This window comes from Haemorhous mexicanus, chromosome 5 (assembly GCF_027477595.1).
Source record: "Haemorhous mexicanus isolate bHaeMex1 chromosome 5, bHaeMex1.pri, whole genome shotgun sequence".
NCBI lineage: Eukaryota > Metazoa > Chordata > Aves > Passeriformes > Fringillidae > Haemorhous > Haemorhous mexicanus.
This window is the reverse complement of record NC_082345.1, coordinates 18,744,841-18,770,477: the sequence shown is the minus strand read 5'-3', so window position 1 is coordinate 18,770,477 and position 25,637 is coordinate 18,744,841. Positions and strand designations below refer to the sequence as shown.

At 44.7% G+C, this 25,637-nt stretch overlaps 1 protein-coding gene across 1 annotated transcript; it reads right to left on the bottom strand.

Annotated features, from left to right (window-relative positions):
* Window positions 1-3,605: 3,605 nt before the first annotated feature.
* Window positions 3,606-24,509, bottom strand: CD9 (CD9 molecule). Its single transcript, XM_059846176.1, has 8 exons — window positions 24,352-24,509; window positions 13,438-13,537; window positions 10,572-10,669; window positions 8,925-8,999; window positions 7,880-7,972; window positions 7,324-7,413; window positions 5,550-5,633; window positions 3,606-4,819 (listed from the first exon to the last, which is right to left on the bottom strand). Exons 1-8 carry the CDS (start codon window positions 24,415-24,417, stop codon window positions 4,754-4,756), a joined length of 672 nt encoding a protein of 223 aa, XP_059702159.1. The 5' UTR covers window positions 24,418-24,509; the 3' UTR covers window positions 3,606-4,753.
* Window positions 24,510-25,637: the final 1,128 nt, after the last annotated feature.

The following is a 25,637-nucleotide window of genomic DNA, read 5'->3' as shown; positions in this document are numbered from 1 at the left end:
AGGATGAAAAAGATGCTGGAGCAGTCAGAGGGAGCCTTTGCAGTGTGTTAATCACTGCCTGCAAAGGCAGGCTGGCTGGGCAGCAGAGGCTTGCAAATGCCTGCAAGAACAGGGCAGGGCTCAGCCTGAACTTCAGGCACATCCCCCATGGAAATGGTGCCTGACTCAAATTTATCACAGTGATTTTAGGCCTCACTGCTTTCCCCCCCTCCAGGACAACTACTTTGAACTCACCTTCTGCAAGGCTTATTTGGGCTTGGAGATTCATCTGCAGAAAAATAGTGGAGAGGTACAAGTGGTTCCTAAAAAACTGCAAGTCTGCAAGCACTTGCTATTCTTTTCTCTTGGTGGGTGGAGAGGGAGAAGTATAGTCGTGACTTAGAGAGCCTGTCAAATAAATCCAGGCTTTTCTTTCTAGCTGGAGCAATTCCTTTAGGAGCTCTTTTAGAAGTCACTCTGTAGGTAATGGCATCCTGCCCTTCTGCAAATGTCTCTACACCCTCTCTGAGTAAGACTGTTAATTGCTGAAACACAGGGATTAAGAGTTTTGAAGTGTACAAGAGGAAACCATTTATTCCAACCCTCCCAATATGTCAGGCCCACCCCTCTCTTTCCACTGTAGCCAGCTGCTACCCACACCTTTTCCCCACTTCACTGGCCCACTGTAGTTTTTTCTGTGTACTCAACTATGATGCTCATGTGCCAGGGCTGCTGTAAAATGACAACGTGCTGTACCACAGATGACTTTCCCAGCTCCACTGTAAAGGAGGAAGACATTTCCCAGCAGTAAACTCTGTCCCCCAGGAAAACCAGTCTCTCCCTGCTTTGGTACACTTCTCACAGAGCTGACCAGACAGCAAGCTTGAGAGGTAAGACTAAAAATCTTCTGGCAAAATTACCTTGTAGATAACCAAACACAGCCTTCCTCAGGACTGCACTGCTACATCCTTCCCCTTAGTCAAACACTTATTTTCTCAAGGTTTTTCCAGCTCTTTCCCAGTACAAAATCCCATATTCTGTATGGTGCTGTTACAACAAATAAATAGCCACATCTTTTAGTGGTTTGGTTTTATCCGTTCTTATTTTTCTCCCAGCAATCAAGGAGCACAACTGAGAGCAGCCTCAGAGCAATTCTCATCCCTGGAAGTGTCCAAGGCCAGGTTGGATGGGGCTCTGAGGAACCTGGGATGGCAGAAGTTGTCCCTGCCCATGGCAGGGGGTTGGAAGGAGATGTTCAAGGTCCCTTCCACTCCAAACCATTCTGTGATTTCATGATTTAACAGACTTACAGGCAGTGTTTTATGTTCTTTACAGGATTTACATTACCAGTTACCTCTTCTACCATCCAAATCCAATAAAATATAAAATATCTAGACAGGATTACTAATATCCCACAGCTCTTTGCTATCCACAAACACATTCCATAGGTATTGTAATATACAGTGTCACATCTGGCCATAAACCACAGCTATTTTAAACACATTTACAACAAAGAATTAGCAGCACCTGTATGTAAAGGAGAAATCTGCTTTTGTTTGGAAACAAAGCTCCTTAAGCCCTTTTTCTTTCAGGAGTGGTTTCTCATATTCCTGATAGGCTTTCAGGTCTTGACATAGCTGCACCTTTGTTTACTGATGGGGAAGGATGACATGGAAAAGACAATGTTTTACTTTTCTATATGTTTTTCCATCCTATCTTTTCCTCCCAATAGACATGCCATCTCTAGAATAATTTTTCCCTGCTCCTTTTTTCCCAGCATCAATACTTGCTTCCCTGCTGACCCTCTGAATCCAAGCAGACATATTCCTCAGCGGGATCCTTCTCTCCCTTCCTCCCTCCACAAGCATTTCACCCGTGTCAGTCACTCCTGCCACGGCTCTGACACTGTCCTAAGCACTGTTTCCCATTCAGTATTGTAATCCCCCATTCCTGTTTGCCAAAACAATCTACTTTTTGCCCCTTTTGTCTCTCTGTATTAACCTCACAAGTCACATTCTATTCCTGACCTAATTCAAAGACAGGAACTTGCTCCCTGCTTACACAGTGCCACACACTCAGATTTTTAGGGCTACCATTCCTTAGACCCCAATTCTTAAGGAAATTTCATCACAATTGCTCACAGTAAGGTGAAACTTGATGTCACCAATATTCATTACTGAAGCAGTACTCATTGAAGACTAGCCTGCAGGTCTGAGGCTGAGTTTTTGCATCTGTAATCCATGATTTGCTTAAAGGAAATCCAGGTTTTGCATCTGTAATCCATGCTCTTGCTTAAAGGAAAGTAATACTAAATCCCAAAAAATCCCTCCCCAGCTTCTGTGGAACAAGGAACAGAGACAGGTATTCACTTCTGGATCTTCAGTTGACCTAGATGCCAGCTCAAGACTGCCTTTGCAGCTACTGCCCAAACCTCATGATCTGGGGTGCTGAGCCTACAGCTGAGTTACCTTCCCCCCTAGTTACAACCTACTGGAAAGTTCTTGGACTCTGCCAAAAGCTGCTGGACTTCAGCCACAGCAGATATTGTCAATCTGAACTCATGCATCAAAAAGTGTGGCCAGCAGAACCAGGGCAGTGATTTTCTCTCTACTCAACACCTCAAATCCCACATCCATTTTGGGCCCCTCAGTTCAATAAAGATATTGGGGTGCTAGAGCATGTCCAGGGAAGGGGAAAAGAGTTGGGGAATGGCCTGGAACAAAACTCTGATGAGGGGCAAAACAGGAGCTGAGGAACAAGGGGTGGTGCTCAGCCTGGAGAAAAGGAGGCTCAGGAGGGACCTTGTGGCTCTCCACAACTCCCTGACAGAAGGGGGGCAGCTGAGGGGAAGGGCTCTGCTCCCACAGAACAGGGACAAGACAAGAGGAAACAGCCTCAAGTTGTGCCAGGGAAGATTCAGGCTGGACATCAGGAAGAATTTCACTGAAAGAGTAATTAGTCACTAGAAGGCCTATCCAGGGAAGAGTGGTGTTCCCAACCCTGGAGATGCCAAAAGAATAACTGGACCTAACACTCAGTGCTCTGGTGAGCTTAACAAGGGGGTAATTGGTCAGAGGCTGGTCTTTATGATCTTGGAGGTCTTTTCCAACCTAAATGATTCTGTGAACAAGAAGTAAAAAATCTGCAGTAAACTTTCCTAATGGCTGACAGTGATTCACTCCAGCTCTTCCAGGTGCCAGGTTCATTTGTATCTCCAGAATTACCCAGCTGACAAAAATACTACTTCTCAGTTCTGCAAGAGCTGGGGGACGTGGCTGCTCTCAAATTCCCATGAGAGATTTTCCTCTACAGGCTGTCACATATAGCCACAAAAGAAAATTAGATCAACTCCTTTCTGGAGTAATTTCAGTCTCTGCAGGACACACAAAAGCATCATTACCATTTGACTTTTTTTGATTTTTTTTTTTTTAAGAAGGTCTATGAACACAGAACAGTGCAACATGTTACAGAGGAGAGCTGTATGGTTCCCTTAGACCAGTGACAGTGGGATACACAAAGGTGACAATACATTCATGCATCAGCAGAGCCTGACACCCACCAATTCTGGTATTTCTCATAATAAATACCAACTTCCTCACAGGATAAAGAGGGGAACAAGCAAGGACTACTCAAGAGACATTTGTATTATCCAGAGGACAGAGACCAGAAGCTTCCAAGAACACAGATGAGATTGTACAGTAAGTGAGCACCGGGTACAATAACAGCACATCAACCTGCTGGTAAGCCCATAGGTAGCCCCCACCAGGAAACGTTTTAGAGACAAAAAAACAACTTAAAAGCCATTTAGAGTAGAAATACTGGACAACTTGGTAATTCTTTAGGCTAAGGATTCCACACTGGTGTCTCTGCTCTCTCCTCTATCCATATTTAAACTGAAACAGGACAGCCTCAACTCTGCAACTGCAGAGCTAGACACTTAACTGCTCATGCAACTTAGGTTTATTCCACTTGGAAACCTGAGATTTGGCACATGTTTTGTAAGCCCTTGAGACTGCACGTCAGAGGCTTTAGGGAAAGAAACCCCAAGCCAGCCAGTGAAAAAATCCTGAGCAATGTGCCCTGTCAAGGGCATGCCAGGTGGCAGCAGACAGGCTGGTGTCAGGAAGCCCAGCTGGCTCCAAGGCAGAGCCCAGCCTGGTTGCATCAAGCTACCACTGCCTGCACATCACTTGTGTGACAGCCAGCCTTTGCCACTCTCCAGGGAGGTGACAGTAGAAGTGTTACAGCAGTGACATTTTAGGAATGTACTTAAGACCTGCTTTCATTCACACACACCAAGGAGGAAAAAGGAATGACCACACCTTCCCTGACATACTCTGACAGCATCTCCCATTCCCTTTCAACAATGGGGTACTGGCATAGGAGTGCTTTCCTGCATTATCCCAAAAACACTTAAAATGTTATACAACTTCAACTCCTTGCTATGCATCAAACAGTGGGATCAATCAACATAGCAACATCTCCTCTTCCCCACAAACAATACATCTTACTCTTTATTAAGTACCAAATTGTCTCCAACATAAATTACATCCAAATTATGTAAGTTTCAAGAAAGTCAGATATTTTATGTACAATGTTTGTCTTGAGTCAGATAAACCTTTATCGTTTTAACCTGTAACATAAAAAGCAGACCTACATCAGTACCAAATAAAGCATTAAAAAGGTAACATATATAACATTTTAGAAATGCTCTCAGAACACAAAAGTTAGTGGCGAAGATTTTTACAGTGCAGGAATCTTGGGTTTGCAGCTCTTAGACCATCTCTCTTTCCCTGCGGATGGCACAGCACAGAACCATACTGAATATCATGCCAACAATCTGGAAAGAAAACAAACAGATTAGAAATCAGGAAAGCAAAGCATGTGCTTTTATCAGCATGAGGACAAACTGCTCTTCACAGTCCAGAGGTCACATTTATTCTGTATTTTTACACTTTACCATTCCCCACCCCCCAGTCCCTAAAGTTCATTCCCAGGAATCCCATTCACCCCAGTACTTGAAAACAGATCACAGAATATGTCAAGGTAGAAGGGACCCATAAGGATCTTCAAGCCCTGGTACAGCAACAGCAGCTATAAACCACTGCCATATCTCCTAAGAAAGCTTTGATCATCCCAGCATGTGTTTTTCTCCAGAGAGGTCAAACACAAGTGCAAGATTTTTAGCAGCCCTGTTATTGCAGCCCTCCAGCAGAGCCTGTTGTTATATATGTTGTTATAAAGAAAAGAGAAGAATCCCCAACAGATATTAGGACTAAGATGTGGGCCAGCAACATGACCAATACATCTTCACTCCATGTATACACACATCACTGATAAGATTTCACCACTGCTGAAAGTGCAAGGAGGCAGATCCTAATCCAAAACAGAAGCAGGAAGGCCTGAGACATCCCAGCCTCTGCACTGCCTCAGGGCCCTGCAGCACACACCTTGATCCTGTTGGGACTGGTCCTCAGTGGAATGGCCTTGTAAGCTGTGGGGCAGGCACTGCTCTACAAGACTTCTGCTCTGTGTATCCCCTGACCACTCTAAATAATCTGGAAACTTACCATCATTACAGCTATGACAAGGCCAACTGCTCCAATGATGTTGAATTTGGATTTGAAGACATCATCAATGGCATCAGGGCAGGACTGAAATGTTATAGATGGTTCATTAGTGTTTTACACACACAAGGTTCATTGGAAGACTCATCTTTTAAAAGCTGCTTTGATCTGGTCTTTACTGGTCACATCCTCAAAGAGAGCCAGGGATGGTCCTATACAAGAGTTGCTGGAGAAATTTAAATCTACTCTTCAAGTACCTCAGACTTGTTAACAGCACCTTGACTACAGCAGGATTCCACTCCAATCTGAACATGCAGTTTATCAGGCTTGGCTTGTTACTAATGGTTGTCAGCACTTCAGATGATGCTCATCACTTATCAAAAGAGATTTAAAGCCACTCTTGATATTGCCAATTGCTACTGAAATTTTGCAGACACCTCATGAACCCACAGTGCATGGGAATAGCAGGACACTTAGGCTAGGATCCATGCTGGGGCAGATTCATAGAGGGGCCAGTTTAATGTTCCCAGGACAAAGAATTACCCATGCAGATTAAAAAAAAAAAAAAAAAAAAAACCACACCAAAAAAAAAAAACCACCAAAACCAACCCAACAAGAAAACCAAAAACCCCCCCCAAAAAACCAAACCAAAACAAAACAATCCTTTTCCCAGAATAGACACACGCTGGCCAATAAAAAAACAAGGCACTTTTACAGAGGTATTAATCTTTAAGAGCCTGGTAGCTGGTTGAAGTCTCATCCCAGCTTCTCTTCTGCTTGTTCCAGCAGCAAACATCAGCGAGCTGCTGAAAGCTACCTTTTTTCGTTGATGTTCCTTATTCAGTCTAGAAAGAAAGACTGAATCTGAGATTAAAGGGATATACTGGTAAGAATAAGTCAGTTCAATCAAATACCAGCACAGCACTGCTTCTTAGAGGTACACTCCATTACATTTGTTCGATCTTGTAATCTATCCACTGTTTTTCTACAATTGGGAATGGGCATCACAAGATGAAGTCAACAGATGAAACTAAAACACACATCACAATAAAAACAAAACCTGCATGCAGTCTCAGCTACCCCCACACACTCCAACTCAGACTGCACGGACAGGACTAAAGATACAGACTGAACAATCTCATGAGGGCAGATATGTGAATTGTCAATTAAATTGAGAAAACCCCAAGTCATTAATTGAATTGTAAGGAAAAGAGGAAGAGGGGTGCTGAAAAACTACAAAAGCTGTTTTCTCCTGTTATTTGTGGTATACAGGCACCTCTGCAGCAGTACTCCAACATGGAAACCTGATTCACAGAATTGCCTTCAGTCACCAACTCACCTGAGCAGGCTACCAACACCTCACCCCCCTCCCTGTCCTTGCTGAAGCTTCAGACTTGCTCACACCATAAACTCTACTTCTCTCTAACTAGAAGGGAGCTGACAGGTCCCAGCAAGCACCAGGAAAATGCACTGAGGAAAAGAAAGCTCTCAAGGCACTGTGACGGGGCTTTTTTTGTCAAACTTTTGATCTCCCACCACCCACCCCAGCAGAGAGTCTGTGACACACAAACTGCACATTTCCTGAACAAGGTCAGACTTCTTGCTTGTTCTTTCTGTAGTAACAGTGGATTTGTTTTCCACCACCAGCCTGATCACAGACACAGAATGACAGACCAGTGTGACATGGGCATTTCCCACAGACTGGGAGGGTTTCCTGAAGTGTGTTTTTCACTCTACCCACTGGGCAGAGCTGATGGTGAATTACAGCAAGCTTTACCTTGATAGAGAATGATTCAGACAGTGTCTTTGCTGGACAGGTGTCCATGTACTGCTGCTCCACAGCTCCAGTAAGGCCACAGCAGTTTAGCTACATCAGAAAACACAAAAAGAGACCCAGGTTAAATAATCCTTATTTTTGTTCAGTAATCTGGTAAAAAAAAAAGGGAAATAATTTACATTAATTTTTATTACAGGCCAAGTCCTGTCAACATGACTGCTATCAACCTAATTTTAACAAGCCTTTATTAAATTAAAGGACAAGGTTCCGAAAGGAAGAGCTAGATCTTAAAGTACACACAAAATCATTTTGGCAATCACCTCTGCTCCTTACAGACACAAGGCTGAACCCCTCACAGAAAAACAAGAACTAGTTCTAGACACTTCAGAGGGACAAAAAGGCATTCAGGACAAAAAATCCTGAATTCAGGATTCATCTCTGCAATCTTTGGTTTCTTCTAACTAGTAAAAAATTTGTACAGGGGACTAGGTGGGATGAAGAACAGTGTGAGGAGCAGCTGCATTACTGTCCAGGTTAAGCAGAACCATATACTTACAGTGAACTGAAATACTTTCAGGGTGTCTCTGGCACTTGTCTGAGCTCTCTTTCTGTAGGTGTCCATGTAGAACTCCTTTAACTCATCAATAATCTAAGGAAAAGCAAAGAGTTGTCTATTAATGGTGTGTTAGTGTCATACCTTGTATTAATTATGAAACACTTGCTTTCAGCAAGTCAGTTATCAAAACTCTTGCAGCCTACAACACCCATTTTTCTGCCATGTACAAACAGAGGGTGGGCAGAAGGCTCACCAATTTCAAGGGAGAAATAACTGTACACTCGCTTTAATAGCCACACCTAAACAGGTAAGACTTTCCCCTTCCAAATCTCTGACCTTTTAAGAGGAGTGAGAGAACCAATTCTTTGCCCACTGGCTGCCCAAAAATATTCCCTATTCTATTGTACCCCAGAAGTTTCTATACTTCCCCATTGTATAATACAACGTGAGCAGAAATGCAATCCTGGTCACTAAGCACGTGATTTTGAAACAAGACAGAATCTTGACTGCTTGGGAGGGAGAGGCCATATCAGTCATGCTTCAGGGGCAGATACACTCAGCTGTCAGCTGACTCAGCTCTCTCTGGAAGTGGTAAAGCCTACCAACCAGCCTGCTTCACCTCACAGCTCAGTCAGGTACTGTCTGGAGGGCATCTCTAGGAGGCAACAGCCACTTGGACTCTGGCTTCCCTGCTACAGTCTTGTGTTTAAATATTAGATTTTTTTGTGTTGCTTTGCTTGAATCAGCCTTTTTCCCTCTCCCCCAAATTCCCTGGGTAATAAAGATTTGACCTGTACTGGTATAGATGTCAGCAGATTGCTGACTGTGGGCACATTCATAGAATTATGGAGTGTTTGGGGTCAGAAAGGACCTTTCAAGATCACCTAAGTCCTGCCCCTCTGCCATAGGCAGGGACACCTTCCACTAGACCAGGCTGCTCAGAGCCCGATCCTTGGACACTTCCTTCCAGGAACGGAGCAGCCACAGATTCTCTGGGAAACCTGTTCCAGCATCTCACCACTCCCAATTTTTAAGAGCAACCTACCTTCTCTTTATTTGAAAATCCCCAGATCCCAGCAGCAATTTCAAGGGCAAAAATCACAAAAAGGAAGAAGAAGAACTAGAAAAGAAAGACCATGTTATTCATGAAGGTCAGAACACCACAAACCAGCATCACACACGTACACTGCAAGTTTGTCCAGACTTGTGGGAGCTGTCACTCAACCAGGTTGAAATTGGAGGTCTGAGACATTGGTAACACCAGAAAAAAGGAGACTGGGTCAGCATTTCTTCCCAGGAGCATTGGAAAGTCTGGCAGTGCTCTCCAAGCACCAGTCCTGCTTTTTGATCAGTGTTAATTAAAGCCAATCATCTGTTAACTCCAACTTTGAAGCTTAGTCATTCAGACATATCATAACAGCTGGCACAAATTCTTTACTCTGGTTTGTCACTCCTGCTGCTTTATGAGTCATTACTTAATTCCTAGCTCACCACCAACTCCCAGAGAGCTAATGGTCATTTTGTTATGTATCGCACAAAACACAAATAAAAGTGTCCTCTCTCTCTCACTGACTACCAGATCCAAAATACCACTATCATTTAGGAGCACTTTAAAGAGATACTCAGAATTAGAAAGGGCTAGAGGTATAATTTTGCAACAAATACTTGAATTTAGGTTCTTCTGTGACACAGAAGGGGAACTGTTCTTCCAGTAGCTATAGATGCTGTATTGCACCAAATAGTTTATCTAGCTGTTCTTTTTGCACTGGATGTTTGGTAATTTGCACTGATCACATGGTTTGTCCCATTCCCCCCTGACCCCCACCCCCCCAAAAGCCCCGGAGGTGATGGTTTACTCCTCCCCTCACCCCTTTCCTCACTTGTGTCCCACTTGTGGCCCTCTTCCTCCACCCCCCTTACCCTGAGCTTAAAATCTCTCGGGAGGAGACCTCCAAGTCTCTTTTCTCCCCAGAACAATTCCTGCATCCCAAGGTGACTCCTTTTGGTCCCGAGGAGAAGAGTGCCTCCAATCTTTTACTTTTGCCCTTGTAAAGGCTGTGAGGGCCCAGAGCTAGCTGGATTGGACCCGAACACCCTGGGAGATCAGCCTTTACATATAGTGCTTGATTTGTATAAACTAAGTCTTCTGGTTATTTAGATGAGTAGTTTTTGCAAGTGTACAGATGTGCACTAACACAGTAAGCTCCACTGCCAACCCCCATTTTGAAAACAATGAGGTTGCTTTCCAGTAATTGGCTTGCAGAGCAGTTGTCAACTAGAAGAGCTCATCCTGGGATAATGAAGAGTAGAGCCTTGTTTCAAGCACCAAATACCACAGTTCTGGTCTCAGAGATTAAAGACTGCACTACCTTCAAGAGTCCAGGATGAACTGTCTAGCAATGATAGCACTGCTCTTATCAATATTTTAGTTCTGTGTTCACAATACTCCCAGCCTTGACACTTCAGTGTATGTCAGACATATCCAGTCTCTTGATATCATTCTCTGTTCAAATGCAGCAGGATCATCTGGATTTCAGGCCAGAAATGAGAACTATATTTAACATTTCAGCATTATGTAAGTGACCATGAGTGATTGTTCTGGGTCCACTATCTGCTGCCCTTGAATTACACAGAAGTATTTTCCTTCCTCATCATGCAGCTCAAAAATTTAAGCATTACCCTGAGCACTTACCAGGCCAAGCATACACTGAGATTCCTGTGATGCACCACAGCATCCCAAGAAACCAACCAGCATCATAAGGGCACCAGCTCCAATAAGGATGTAAACACCTAGGGAAGAGGAAAACAAAGGTGTGCAGGTCATTGAGACCTCAGCAGAAAGGTATGAAATTAACTGCTCCACAAATAGCATTGGTAGGTTTTGCCAAGATTTAAGTTTCTTTACTGAGGTGTTTCAAGTTAAAAAAAAAGAAAAAAGGGTTGTGCTTAATTTTCAAAGCAAATGCATCTGAAAAATTGATATATAAAACCTTCAGTTTGACACAATTAATGTGTACCCCTACTGCAGTTTCACAAGCTTTAAAAAATAGGCAAGATAAAGCCATCTAATACAGCCTGTAAGACACCTTTTACAACAGTCTCAGAGCCAAGAGTTATTAACTTCTCCGGTGAAGACAGAAACAACTGGAATAGTGATTTATCAACAACTGCGAAGTCTTGAAGCAGATACTTCTTCAGATTACAAAAAGTGTCAGAGCTTGTAAACTATTCTGCCCAGAAATAAGGTGGTGAGTATGTTAAAGCAGAAAGAGCAAATATTTCTGAGGTAAAAGGCTCCATTTACACCAAATCCTCTGGCTCCTGAACTTGGGAACAACCAGCCTAATCATCATAGCTGTGAGCTGGAGACAGCAGCAAGATGTGGCGAGCAAGAAAACTCCCAGAGGATGGCAAATATTACAGGGGTGGTGAAGCATCAAAGAACCAGCACAAAGCACATGGAACAAGCAGGACACTTCTATCAACAGGGACATAAAAACAGTTCAATACTAATTAAAGGGAGCTAGATATAAGCTTTTGCAAATTATATATTCTAGATGCAAACCAATAAGTTTAGCTGCCAAAATAAACAACTCCTTGATGCAGTATTTGTAAGGGATTAAGCCTGACATTTCTTATCAGGAGGAAATTCCAATATGGACTTTTTAACCTCAGCTTAACTTTTTTCCATTTTGAAAAAGAAGGGAAAAAAAAAAAAAAAAAGAGTCTATCAGTACCACTTATTCCAGACTGAGTTGCACAGAAAGCCTTTGAGGTAACTTGCCTTGTAACTTACTGCAGTAAGTAACTACTCCCAGAAAATTATGTTAAAGCAGAAATTCCTATTGAGCTTCTTTTTAAAACTCAGTTAAATCTACAGAGATATCAAGCAGGTTCCAGTGGAACCAGCCAGTAGCTTAAGCATCACACCATAAAACTTTTATGTTTTAGGAGATGAAAGAGTTGTTTTAGACTATCCAAAATAAGACTTGTTAAATATTCAGCTTAAACAGCCAAGTTTAGATTTCTGTTCTTTTTCAGAGGTCTCCTTAGAAGCATCTGGAAATCTTCCTGGCAGCTCCAAGAACCACCCAGTTTGCTAAGATGCCATCATACCAAGGGCAAACCACAAATTTTCTCACAGATAACCTGTCTGCATGCCTGCAGCTTCTTCATGAAGTCCCGTGAGCATTTCAATATTCCCAACTATGCCCTCTACATCATTCCTAACAGTATTCCTTGCAGGCACAGGCCACCCTAGGACTAAGATTGCAACATAAATTGCACCTCCTTGCAAGTGACCCTTCAGACATCAGCCTGGGAGTTGTCACAGCTGAGTGGCCAAAGACAGGACCTAGTTTTTTGGCAAGAGAAAGATGAAGCTATCCTTTAAAGACTTTAAAGACTGCCTAATTAAAGACTGTCTAATTCCAACCTCCTGCCATGGGCAGGGACACCTTCTGCTATCCCTGGTTGCTCAGAGCATCATCCAACCTGGCCCTGGGCACTTCCAGGGATGGGGCAGCCACAGCTTCTCTGGCCAGCCTGTGCCAGGGCCTCACCACCCTCACAGGGAAGAATTACTTCCTGATATCCAACCTAAACCTGGTCTCTGTCACTGTGAAGAGATTCCCCCTTGTCCTGTCATTTCAGGCTCTTGTCAAGAGCCTCTTTCCATCTTTCCCGTGGGCTCCCTTCAGGTACTGAAAGGCCACAGTTAGGTTACCCCCAAAGCCTTCTGTTCCCCAGGCTAACCAATCCCAATTCCCTCAGCCTTTCCTCATAGCAGAGGTGCTCCAAGGGTCTGAGCACCTAGAAGTGACAATAACCAAATTATGTGTGTTCCCCTGCCCAAGCTAAAAAGTGACTGTAGAAATCAAAATCAAAGTTCAGATAAAATCCACTTCATTTAGGAATTCCTATGACATTAATAAGCTAAAAATGTGTGTGTCCCCTAATTAATGACCTTACAAACACCGTCCACATGGTCTAGCTAAAGCTACATTGATCCATGCTGGCTGGAATAATTCTCATATGTACCAAGATATTTGTGCATTCAGTTCAGGATGAATTAGGAGATGTGGGGCTTTAAGAGTTCGACAACAGTGCATGTGCTCCTTCTGAGAGATGAGGCAACAGAGGTGTGTTTTGGGTAGCTCAGGTTGGTCACTCTGGAGAAAAAATATTAATTACTCAGTTTAGCATGAAACTTTGCTGATGCATAGGGTGGTGAGCATCAGGAAGAAACATCCTCTGTGTCTTCCAGGAGCCTCTGGGATTACAAAATGTTTACTGACAGCAACAGAGACAAACTACTGTCTCTGTAGTAGACAGACGAAAAAGGCTGAAGAGCCATGAAATCACTCACACGGCAGCACTACTGTCTTCACAAGAGCTCACAGGGGAAGCTGCCCCCAACACCAGCCAGGGGAAGCTGCTCTTGTGGTGTTTAGGGCTGTTCTGCCTTTTTACCCTTTAAGAAAGGCCAAGGTTTCTGAGCAGCCTGGAAATCAGGGCACAAAAGTGTGACCTATCCCCTGAGTGATCCCTCAGCTCACCTGTATAAAACTTTGTGTCAGATTCCAGTTCAAGGACGCTTTTGGTTTGTGAATCAAAGTGAAGCCATAGTCCAACTGCAAGCACTGCTGTCCCTGCAAGCTGTAAGAAAAAGGAAGGCTTGTTAAGTGATACCAACTAATCCAACCAGCCTTGCATTAGTAACAAAATCAGAAGCAAACACAGGATACAGCTTTTATTTAAAGAGATGGTGACGAAAGACAAGCATAAAAGGATGGGGATACCAACACATGAACAAAGTCCCAGACATGAGGCGCCTTGTTGACAGAGGCATTTTCACAACAAACTCCAACGGCACAGGAGAACAATGCCATTCTGTTCCTTTCTGAAAATATCCATGGTTTAGCCAAGTGTCAGTATTTCCACTGATCCTTACACGCATTGTTTTATTCTGGATGGATGAAGACATTGCATGGCGTAGTGACCTTAACGCTTCATACTGAAGAGCAAGTGTATCAGAAGGAAAAGTGCCTTGTAAGGCCAGCTGGAAGTTTTATTGTATTAAACAGACTGCTGAGAGTTCAATCTACCATGGAAGGGAGTTCAAGAAGAGTGCCACTCTTGCCAAACATGATGAAACCATCCCATTAAGTGACCACTCTGACAGGAATAAGAAAATACCAGCTGCAGTAGTAAACGTTGCTGATCTGGAGCAATACAATAGAATTTTAGGAAATATTTAGTTTTATTTCTGTATCATCTCTACCTCTTTGCCTCCAGGTTCCTCTTAACATTGGTGTCTGTGTTTGCAGCAAGTCACTTTGTGTTTAAATTAGCCTCTGGATGAAACATCTGGCAAAAGCCACAGGAAGTATTGCAAGAAAGAGGAAATTGCACTCTGGTAAGGCCAATGGCAACAGTTTGCTTGGAAGAGACTGAATCCTTCTTTAAAAATTAAAAAAATGGGGTTTTCTTGCATGTAAAAAAATGAAGAAATCAGGACAAAGTATAAAGCTGGAGTGTGCTTCTCATCTCTTCCTTTGAAGACCATTTAACTATTAAAGAAAGCTCTACAAAAGTGAGATGAGGACAGAAATCCCAAACATTGCAGCAGACATTAAAAATTTAAACTTAAGAGGGAGCAATAAGTTTATGAAGTCTGGTGCTTTGGTCAGGCAAAGCATACATGAAAAGCAAAAATAAAATCCCAACAGGGCCTGACCTCGATAAGAACATCCTTGCAGAAAGAAACAACATTCCTGATTTACTTTTAAGAAACTGGAAATTGCTTAATAATGGCAATTTTTAGTGGGAACATGGGCAGCATTCCCTTGGTGAGCACCCAAGGATACAAGACCCCTTCCACACCAAGCCCACCTTGAGAGGTGGGAGGCCTGAAAGTCCCTTCTTCCTGCTGTGGAAGAGCTCCTGCTCACAGACAGCCCCAGCTTTCCTAAACCAGCTTTTCTTGTAAGGCAGGAACCCAGTGCCAGGCCTGCTTCCAAGAGGAGCTGCAGGGCTGTAGCTGGGGAAACAGATCAAGTGACACACAACCCAAAGAGCCAAACCTACCTGGAGGATTCCAGAGCTAACCAAAAGGCCTCTGTTGGTGTTTCTGGTGCTTACTCCCAAGGCACACCTGCACACACCTCTTGCTTGCCTTGCTAGGGTTACCCTGACAATATGATTAAGTTATGCTGGAGCACCTTGGTACAACACAGAATGCCACAATAGCATCATTATTTCAATTTCTTGTGCCACAGCTGCACCCCGAGGGAAGGGAGAGGCACAAAGGGGAGCTGACAGAGAGGGCTGCTGCTCTACCTGCTCTCCAGGCTGCAGCATCACTTCAAAAAGCCTTTGCGACTCATCTCACCCCATTGCTTCAGTTCAAACATCAGAAAGGCTTAGTGATGGAAAAAACTCTACTTTGAGACTGCTGTTAAGTCACCTAGTATTTAATAACACTCTGCTGGAGGCTCCCTTTCCTGGTCATCCAGCAGTCTCAGCTTTTATAGCTGATCCAGATCCCCTTCCTTAGAAGAAGCCTAAGGCCTCTGCTGGTTTTGCCAGGAACTCACAAATTGTGAAGCCACAAGCCTGAACACCCAGCTCTTCTCACCTACCAAATTTATTTACAGCTTGACAAGTTCCAGTGCTTGAATAGAGAGCTCTGCAAATGGAACAGGGCACTGAAAAGGACTGTAACACTAAAGAAACTCTTAAGCCATACTGTAACCATGCAGAAAAATCTTAAAATTCCAAGCAAAGGAATTTTAAGCTCAGATAACGCCCTCCAGAAACAAACTGGTCTGTTCACATTGGGCAGAGATGATGTACATAATATAGCTCCTTTCAAAACACAAATTTAACTCTTCCCCCCCACCACACAGAGGTACATGGCATGTTTTCTCCTTGAAAAAGCAGTCACTCCATGGGAAAGATTAAGAAGGTGCAAGGGAGACAAGAGACTTACAGGATCACAGAACAGTGATAATACTTAATGCCAGTAAACTGCTGCATAGCACTAAAAAAAGCGGTAGAATTCAACAGAGTGATAATTCTCTGCATGGTGGATTAGAAATAAAAGGCAGCTCCTTCATGCAAGAATAATACTTTCTGTCTCAATTTATTAAGGAAACCAGATTTATATTCTCAGTTTGTGCTCTTCCTACCCAGACTGACCACTGAACTAAAAAGAGGCAGTTTTAAAGCAGAAGGCAAGAAACTTGAAGCTTCAAGTTTCCATCAAAACAAGGGAGAAACGAGGACACAGCAACACCAGCCTCTGAGGAAAAGCACAGCCCCACGGGCACTCACCAGCATCTCTGGCCAGTGTGGCACACGAGAGGCTGAGGCACTGCCACCTCCCTGCTCACCCACACTATGCCAGCAGAATGGGATTTGTGCTAGGATGGCTTGGGAGCTGTGTTTTTGCTTCCTGAGAAAGGGGTGCAAGGCCCCCAACCTCAGCTGCACGGAAGCAGATCAACAGATAATTTAATTGTTGGGTTTTTGTTTGGTAATCCAAGGGGATTCTCCATCTAACAGACCTATTTTGTCACAGGAATTGAGCTGCGTTTCCAAGCAGCTCTATCCTGCGCTGAAAGAGAAATTTAGCTGGAAAAGAACAACACTGTATTCCTGAAACCATTTTGTCTGGTTTCACACACACAAAGAGAATGGGTTTGTGTGCTTATCAGACAGGTAAGTAGTATGTTTCTGTAGCGACAAGTACACCAAAAAGACCTCAGAAGACAGGGTAGGAGTTTTTTCCCAATCTGGCCAAAACATGCAGTTAAAGAGATACTATACTGCTCACTCGCTGTTTTGGAGATGTTTGTGGCAGTGATTTTCCAGCAACGGCATGTCCTGGCACAATTACACTACTGACTTCCCCCACTCCAGCAAACTAGTCTTCCGTGTTTTCCCTAACCACTACTCCCAGCTCATTCCTGCTCTGCTTGGATGTTCCACAGCTGCAACAATGATAAAACTACCTGGCCACTCCTCTCCTAGTCCTGTGGAGGCTTCTCAGGTTGTTTTTTTTTATTACATGCAAACACACCCCCTTTGCCCCTAAAGCTCACTCCTGCATACAGCTTTCTGCCTGTTGCAACAGGAAAAACAGCTTTTTTGGTCTATCTTCCATTCTGATATGGCCCTGCACGTTCCCTAGTGAGCCTCCTGTGCAGGACTTCTCTCCTCTCTCCCATCCAACGGCTCTGGTGCGTCCCCCTTGCTTGGCCTCTGGGTACATCTAAGGGTGTGTCCCAGCCTTCTGAGTGAGAAGAGATAACTGAGAAAGGATCTGAACCAGTCAGGATACACTTGAGATGAGAAAACCTGTGTATCCTGGAGGCAGCAGCCACATATAACACTCTGCCTTCCTCCCCTCACCCTCCCTGGCTAACTTGAGCATGAGTTCGGAGTGTGCCTCAGCACTGAACACTACCAAACAATTCCCACAGGATTTCTGCCCCGCTTTGACACCCGAGGTTTTGCAGATACGGCACCCCAGCAGAAGGCTTTCACAGGAAACCCTTAGATTTCATGACAATGCCATAAACACGTGTTAAAACCTTGAGGTTTAAACAAAAAAAAAACCCACCAAACCACCAGTTGTGTTAACACATCCCATAGCAGCACAATGTTTTGGAAAGCTAGAAAGTTTATTTTGGATTTAACCACTATTTTGCAAGGACCATTTTGTTCAGTCCATTCTAACCTTGTGCTCTAGTTAAGAGACAATCACCTTGACAAGGGACAAGCACCCCACTTGCCTCAGACATCTTGGAGCATCTTATCTTTCCATAGGCAGAATCACCTCTCAAGGAGCTCACTGTCCAAGCACTTACCAAGTCCTCAGAAAGTCCTTTGTCTGTCCCGGCAGACAAAGCTTTGGGAAGGAGACACCCTCCCCCTAGCCCTTACTCAAGGATGGAAGCAGGGATAGGGAAGAAATCAGCCAGTTCAAGAATGCCTGATAAGTGGCTCAAAGCCTGTAAAAAAAATGCCCTTGCACAAAAAAGTAAAAAAAAAAAAGTGGGTTTTGCTATTTTGACACCTTTAGGCCAAGTTTACATACAACCTCTACCAGTCGAAAGTAAATAGTACTTTCAGTGTTGTCAGCTAAGTATGGTATCTAACAGAACACTTTTTCTTGAAGTAAGAAGGTATATCAGGCTCAACACTACTGTTCCATATATAGGTTTATACCAGGTTGTGACAGGAAGGTATCAAAAAGTCACCATCTTCACTCTCTACACACTTGAACTTTTAGCTAAAATTCTGATTGCATAAGAATTTACTTCTGTAAATTCTTGTTTTAGACTGAACTAAGAAAGCCAGGACCAGATCTATAGCGTTGCAAAGCATGGGCAAAGAAATTGAGAACATTATGAGTAGTAATGAACTGTTTATCCTTTTACTGGCTGATACTCCATAAATAAAACCCCATAAACACTAACTACAAGTGAGGCTCAACATCACTTCAAATCCTCAATTACAGAATTGGTGTTATCCACAACAGCACAGGTTTTCAGAGTTTTGAAATAGCTCCCCTAACAATTGTGCTATGTGGGCTTGCAGTTATACAAGAAACTGCAGCTATTTTCAAACTAGTTTGGAAAATAGTGGATTGGAAAGGAAGTATTTTCTTTCTGCTTAGCTAGTTTCAAGAATGTTGTGGCCTATGTTAATGCCACAGCACCTTTTGCAATAAAATGGTGCTCCAGTACAGTTAGGAGCAGCATTACAAAATTTCTGAACCACTGCCAAGACTAGCACCCATTTCAGACAAGTTCCTATTCAGAAGCCAGTCTACTATTTGCAATTAGAATTGCAAATAGGAACCAGGACTGCTGGAATTATAAGTAGCTTCACATCGGATTTCTCAAGGCAACATACTCCAGACTCCATACCTGACTCAAAAGAACTTACTGGAGTCAATATACAATGAGCTGGAGCCCAAGCAGCATTAGAGTCTCACACTGTAACAAGCAACTGCATCAGTTCATTACAGAAAACAAAAGCAACTAATTTCTGGGTTTTTCATATGCACCTGCATATATACACACTAACAGACACATGCATATTTCCCTGCCCATCCTGCAAGTCCTCTGCTGGAAGAGGAAAGACCCTCGGAATTGCTGTTCTTGGTGCACAAAAGTAGCTGAGATTATGGCTCAGAACAAAGTCACAGGTATCTTCAAACTACAGAAGGAAAAGGGCTCTCCAGGCCTAATTCTGCTCATCTTACTTTAGCAGGCACTACCACACAAAAATGCATTTATTCATAAAACACATGGCACTCTGGAGAGTGGGAAGTCAGGATAAGAGAGCTGCCCATTAGTGGAAAGGAGCAAGAAAATGACTGCTCAAAACTTCAACATGAACTTTGCCTATGTGCTTCAGCACTTGCTTGCCTAAAATACATTAAACCATAAATATTAGCAGCAGATGTCTTCCTATTCCACAAAATCTACACGGGGAAAACCCAGCATTGAAGTTTAACAATGCAAGGCCTTGCTTTTGTTCAGCAGCAGGAGGCCAGTGGGAGAACAGGCAGGCACTTGCCTGGTGATCCAAGTTCCTCAGAAGCCCACAGTTTTCCTAGGAAAAGACTTCATCACCAGGACCAACAAACCTGAGCAAACCCAGGGAGTTAAAGCAGCACAGCTAAAGGCAGTTGCTCATTACACAACTCAAGGCAATCCAGCATTGCTCACGCTAAGGTTGGTCCAGGGCAACTTTGCTAAGACCACTCCACTGCTCAGGTTTAAGGAACTAAATGTGTTGTTTCCATTGATTTTTTGCCAAGCTCAAGCCAGCCTGTTGGAAAAAAAAATTAGTTCTGTATCAGGCTTGACACATACCTCCCACACCCCAAAACAGCCCCCAAACTTGTATTCTTAGAAAGCAGACTGTCAGGGATGCCAGGGCCAGCACTGGCCATACCAAGACAGTAGAGCTGTTTGCAAACCTGCATGGGAGAACATCAGCCCCAGCAAGGACAGCACAACAGCAGCAAGAAGCCTGGTGCCTGCTGCAACACTCCATCCCAAGAGAAAACACAGCCATCCCTAATTCCAACACCTCAGAGAGGGGAATGAACCCCAAAACTTACAACTCCATGCTTAACTGGACTTGGTGCAAACATCCAAAGGAGTCCCCTTCCTTCCATTTAGGCCACAAGCATGTTTTAAGCCAAACTCTAAAGCCCCAAAAGTTTAAGAGAATACCATGTTAGTGCCCAGCCTTCCCAGATGGAGAAAGGCCATCAGATCAATCAAGCACAAGATCCTCAGGAAGGGTTAAGAGAACAGGACAGGAGGCAGCATTCCCCAGGACCAACCTCCTGGGCTACACTTTGAGCACTTAAAGAACGTGCCAAGACACAGTACCTTGAGAGAGAAAAAATTAACAAAAGGCTGCTGAACTCCATGTTAGCAGGTTTGAATTATCTTAAAAGGTCTTTTCCAACCTAATTCATTCTGTGATTAGCCAGGTATCCCTTGACCAACCTATTCCTCAACATCTGCTAAGGAGACAGTATCACCACTTCCTCCTTCAATACAGTCAGGCCTGTGGCATTGTTTGCAGGGGTCTTAGGATGAGGGAAGAGATGAGAAAGTTGACTCCATGTTCCAGAAGGCTTGGTTTATTGTTTTATGATATATAATACATTAAAACTATACTAAAAGAATAGAAGAAAGGATTTCATCAGAAGGCTAAGCTAAGAATAGAAAAGGAATGAATAACAAAGGCTTGTCTCTGACCAAGACAGTCTGGACAGGTGAACTGTGATTGGCCATTAATTAGAAACAACCAGATGAGACCAATCACAGATCCCTCTGTTGCACTCCACAGCAGCAAATAAGAATTGTTTACAGTTTGTTCCTGAGGCCTCTCAGCTTCTCAGGAGGGAAAAATTATAAGGAAAGGATTGTTTATAGAACATGTCAGTGACACAGGCCCTACCTACTGCCTGGACAATCATGATTCTAAGGATCTCTAGCACATTTTCATGCTGAAGATAGAGTTGCTGATGACAGAAACTCTCCTCTTTCTCTCCCAAACATTACCAAGTTCCACTATGATCCTCTCAAGACAGGCAGATGACCAGAACAACCTGCAGCACTGTGGGACACCAGCATGCAATGGATTTTGGAAGTTTTACACACCATATTCAATCTTCTCTCAGTCCTTCATTTCTGAAGCTGGTTTTGCTCTGTTGACACTGAGCACTCACCTGGTGCTTTTGTAAAGCCATCATAGATTCTTTTCTCCCAAGGCTTCACTGCTCCATGGCAGCAAGCTGCCCCTGAATCATTTAGTTCCTATCTCCAGGCAGCTTCCTGCTGGTGCCTCCCATGGGAATTACCTGATGCCTGCCTTTGGCAAGAATCTCACTCTGCTGTGTCACACAACCTGCTGTGTCAGCAGGCAGCCATCACCTCCATCACCCTGGACAATGGGTGCCAGCCAGCACCCCAGCAGTATTCCCTTTGCTCTTCCAGATGAGGTGGGCCCATACTGACCACCATGGAGCTTGTACCAGCATCACTGCTTCTCTCTGCAGCAGCAGAGCTGCATCTTACCACAGCCCTACCTCCACTCCAACAGCCATCTCATTGTTGCCAGGATCTTACTCCAGGACTGCCTGGTTTTCACAAGAGGCCCAAGATTTCCAGGGGACATTGAACAAGTGAATCAATACCAACCAGTCCCTGCCTTCTCCAAGCCATTCAGGCTTTTAAAGGCTCCAAGGCAGCAGCTTCATGAAGTCTGACTTCCCCTTGCAGTAGCCAATGTTCCTCCTATACATGTACACCAGCTTTTAAAGAATCTTCTCCTTGGCTCTTTCCAGATACTCCATATGTGCTACTCTCTGAGTATCCCAGACTATGATAAAGCAAAAACACAGCCTCCAATTCGCTGCATTCCAGCCCTCCAGCACTGAGAAGGGATGGTGAGCAGGGGGAGTTACCTAATCACCACTCACTTAAGAGTTCTGAAGTGTTTTGTGACCTTGGAGAATTGTTAATCAAACATTTGCTGCTCCTCCTGTTTCACCTCCTTTGCACCAAGAGGTCAGTTCAAGCCTGTGCAGAATTCAGAGTCAAAGACAGGTTATGGCACAGAACTCTGGTAAAGTCTTCCCCAGTAAAATAAAGTCCTGCCAAACATGGCTCCCAATACTTTTATACCTGGAGCTGTTACTGCCTGTAAGGACTCCCTGAGAAACTCCCTTTTCATCATGCGTCTGAAGAAGGGTATGTTACTTGGGTTTGCTTTTGCAAAAGCTTTCCTTTGGCTAATGTTACTGTTATTTTATTAGGCTCGCCAGCATTTATGAACCTTTATCACCTTCCTTTGGATACAGCTTCAATTTTGAGGGTTTCTCTTTTAATTTCAGTAACTTGCTTTCCCAAGCTGTATGAGCGTTTCTGCTTCCTCTTACCCTTGTTCACTCGATGGAAGCAAATACATTCCACCTAACATGGCATCCATAGTCATCTGCAGGTTTGGTGCAGACCTGAAATTCCTGACCTATCCTTTTGAGGCAACTTATTTCAAAAAAAAGGAAGTACAGAATTGCACTTGGGCACAGCAAGTTTTGTCAACATACTTTCATTACTTCACAGACTTTTCTCATCTGCAAAGCCATAAAAAACCATTAAAGCCTTTTTTCTTATTAGGGTGGTTCTTGCCTTATAATGCTGGCAGACTCAGAACACCTTTCTTTTCATGGTGTTCAGTGGGGAATAACCCAAGATACAGCTACTTTATTTCTCCATAGAGGACACAAGGTTTGCCCCCTAAACGCCCCTCCAACTGTTTTCAGCAGGCCACAATGAAATGTGGTGGTCCCCATGAGTCAAGGGCCACTCCAGCTGGTCAAATACACAATTATCTCTGGCTGAGCCAAGCTGCTTGCATTTCACTGCCTCTTGGGGCCTCCAGACACTTACTGAGATGTCCAAGATACATTTATTTTTTATCTCACTTTATTTTTTCTTCCTCTTCTCTTTCCCACATCCTAGCTCCATACTGCCAGCCTCAAGAAGCCAACTTAAAAAACCATTATCTCTCAGCTCCTCCGGGCAGCAGCACCACTCCATCCACTCTGTCACCTCTAAAGGTAGGAGTAAAGCCTCAGCACTTTATTACCGTGACACTCCCAAGCAACAGGTACATCCCGAGCTAAACAAAACCCCTCTCCCTATTCTCAGCCTATACCCAGACAACAAGGTGGTAAAGCTCAGGTTAAGAGCTTCTTTGAGGCAATGCCGTTGTCACAAGAATTTTTGTCTCATAAAATACTCTGCAGAAAGTCTGCAGCTTTGAAATAAACAAACAAAAAAAGCACAAGGCAAACTACGAGTACTTAAATCTCTTTTAAAAAGTTTAGAAGCTCACTGACTGTAAGTTACAGGCAGCGCTTTATTAGACTTTTCCTTCTGATCACCTCTAACCCTGCAAATGCCACAGCCTTGCTCACGGTCCAGCGAGTCCCGTGTGGCAACACAGCTTTCCTGGGTCAAGTTCTGCGCAACGTCCCTCAACTACAGCCCAGCTGTGTATTCTCAACTCTGCTGCAACCAATTTAGACATCGAGACACCCCAAGCACTCTACCCATTAACACAGCAACTTCGCTCGTCCCACGGGCAGTGCTGCGACTGACTCCAGACGCGGCTTCTTCCCGCAACTCCAACTTCATTCGGCCACATCACAGCCACACACGCACTACTCCACCGTGGCAAATAGCCCAGAGAAAAACCAGCTTTTTGAACCATACACTTTGCTCCTATCCATCAGGCATACAAACAGCTCCCATAGTACTTTTCCATGCAGGAGCCAGCGCTAAATCCAAGTGCCCACGCCCCGAGTGTTTGAGGACAGCCCCAACCTCTCGGCTCAGCCATGCTTTCTCACGCTGCCTCGCCAGCAAGGCGTAGTAGGGCCAGGAAGCACACCGGAGACGTGATCTCAAGGGGTGCCGGTCTGCTCCGAGAGATTAAACCCGAAGGGAAGCCACAGCTCCTACCAACACGAGGAATTCACACACACGACAACCACAGGAGGAACCGGCTCACCCCGGGCACAGCCTCGGCACCGGGAAAGCCAGCAGGGAGCCCGACCTGCACACAAAGTTTTGGGTGAGGATTGTGTTAAGTGCTGGGGGATGCTCAGTGGGGGCGGGCTATCCACAAACCCAGAATTCCCTCCCTGCCTGACCATAAACCCCCAAAAACGTGAAAAATAAAGCGGTGAGCACCCGGGCACACACCCCTCTCCTTCCGTGGGGCAGCAAGTGGAGAAAACACCCAAACTACGCATCAGGAAAGCAAACAAAACGCGGGTCCCGGCGCTTCGTCTCCCCCCCTCCACCCCTGTCCCGCGGGCTCCCCGCCAGGCAGCGTGGGGGACGCATCCCGAGACACCTCACCCAGAAAATGAAGTTGAAGCCGAAGAGCAGGTACTTGATGCACTTGGTGCCCCCTTTGACGGGCATGGTGGCGGCTGTAGGCACGGTGACTACGCTTCCGCACTCCGACGCCGCTGCTTAAATACGGCCCTGCCCTGGTGTCTCGGGGACTCCCCCGCCCGCCTCCGGGGCCGCCCCCGGCCGCGCCCCGCACCTGCGGCCTCCCCGCTCCGCCTCAGGCCGGGCGGGCTCCCAGCGCTCCGGCAGCGCCACACGGGGATGTGCACGGCCATCCTTGGGGTCGGAGTGTCCCGGCATGGAGGGGCAGCACGGGGAACGTCAGAGTCCTGCTACCGGCCCTGCACGGCGCCGCCTCAGCAATCCTGCCCTGTGCCTGGAATGTTGTCCAAACGCTCCTGGAGCTCTGGTAGGGTTGTGTTGTGACCGCTTCCCTGGGGAGCCTGTTCCGTGCCCGACCACCCTCTGGGTGAAAAACTTCGTCCTAATATCTAATAAACCCCCCCACCCCAACCCGACCTGCTCTTGCATAGATCTCAGAATCCTTAGGATTGGAAGGGACCTCCGGAGATCATCCCGTCCAAACCTCCTCCCAAGGCAGGGTCACCAAGAGTACGTGACACAGGAATGTTTCCAGGTGGATTTGGAATGTCTCCAGAGAGAGAATCCACACAGGCTTCCTGGGCAGCCTGTTGCAGTGCTCTGCCATCCTTAGCATATAGAAATTCTTCCTCGTGTTGTGGTGAAAATTGTTTCGGTTTATGGCCTTTGCTCCCTGTCCTGTCACTGGGCACCACAGAAGAGAGTCTGGCACCATCCTCTTGACACCTGCTTTGAGATAATTATATGAATTAGTGAGATCCCCTTTCTGACTCCTCTAATTAATCAGGCCCAGCTGTGACAGAGATGCTCCAGAACCCTCATCACCTTTTTGGCCTCTGCTGGATGTTTTGTTTAAAATAAATGCATCAGTCTAGCTTAAATGGGTGTTTTCTTACAGAAGATAAACTTAAAGCATAGTTTAATTCCTTTCATCTTTCAAATATGTCTATGAAGTTACAAACATCCACTTTAGGAAAATAAGGTGGGATAAGTTTCAGCCCACCAGCTGATCCATAACTGTTTGCGCACGTGCCCTTAGGTCACCCCAGTTGTGAAAAAAAACATGTTAAATTTCAACTAAGAATTTCCCTTTCATCATAGCAGGGCGTTCAGCACTCAGCTTCTGAGCCTTTTAGCTCAGGGATGAAAACTGAGGGCTTGTACCTTAATTTCATACTGTGGGATTG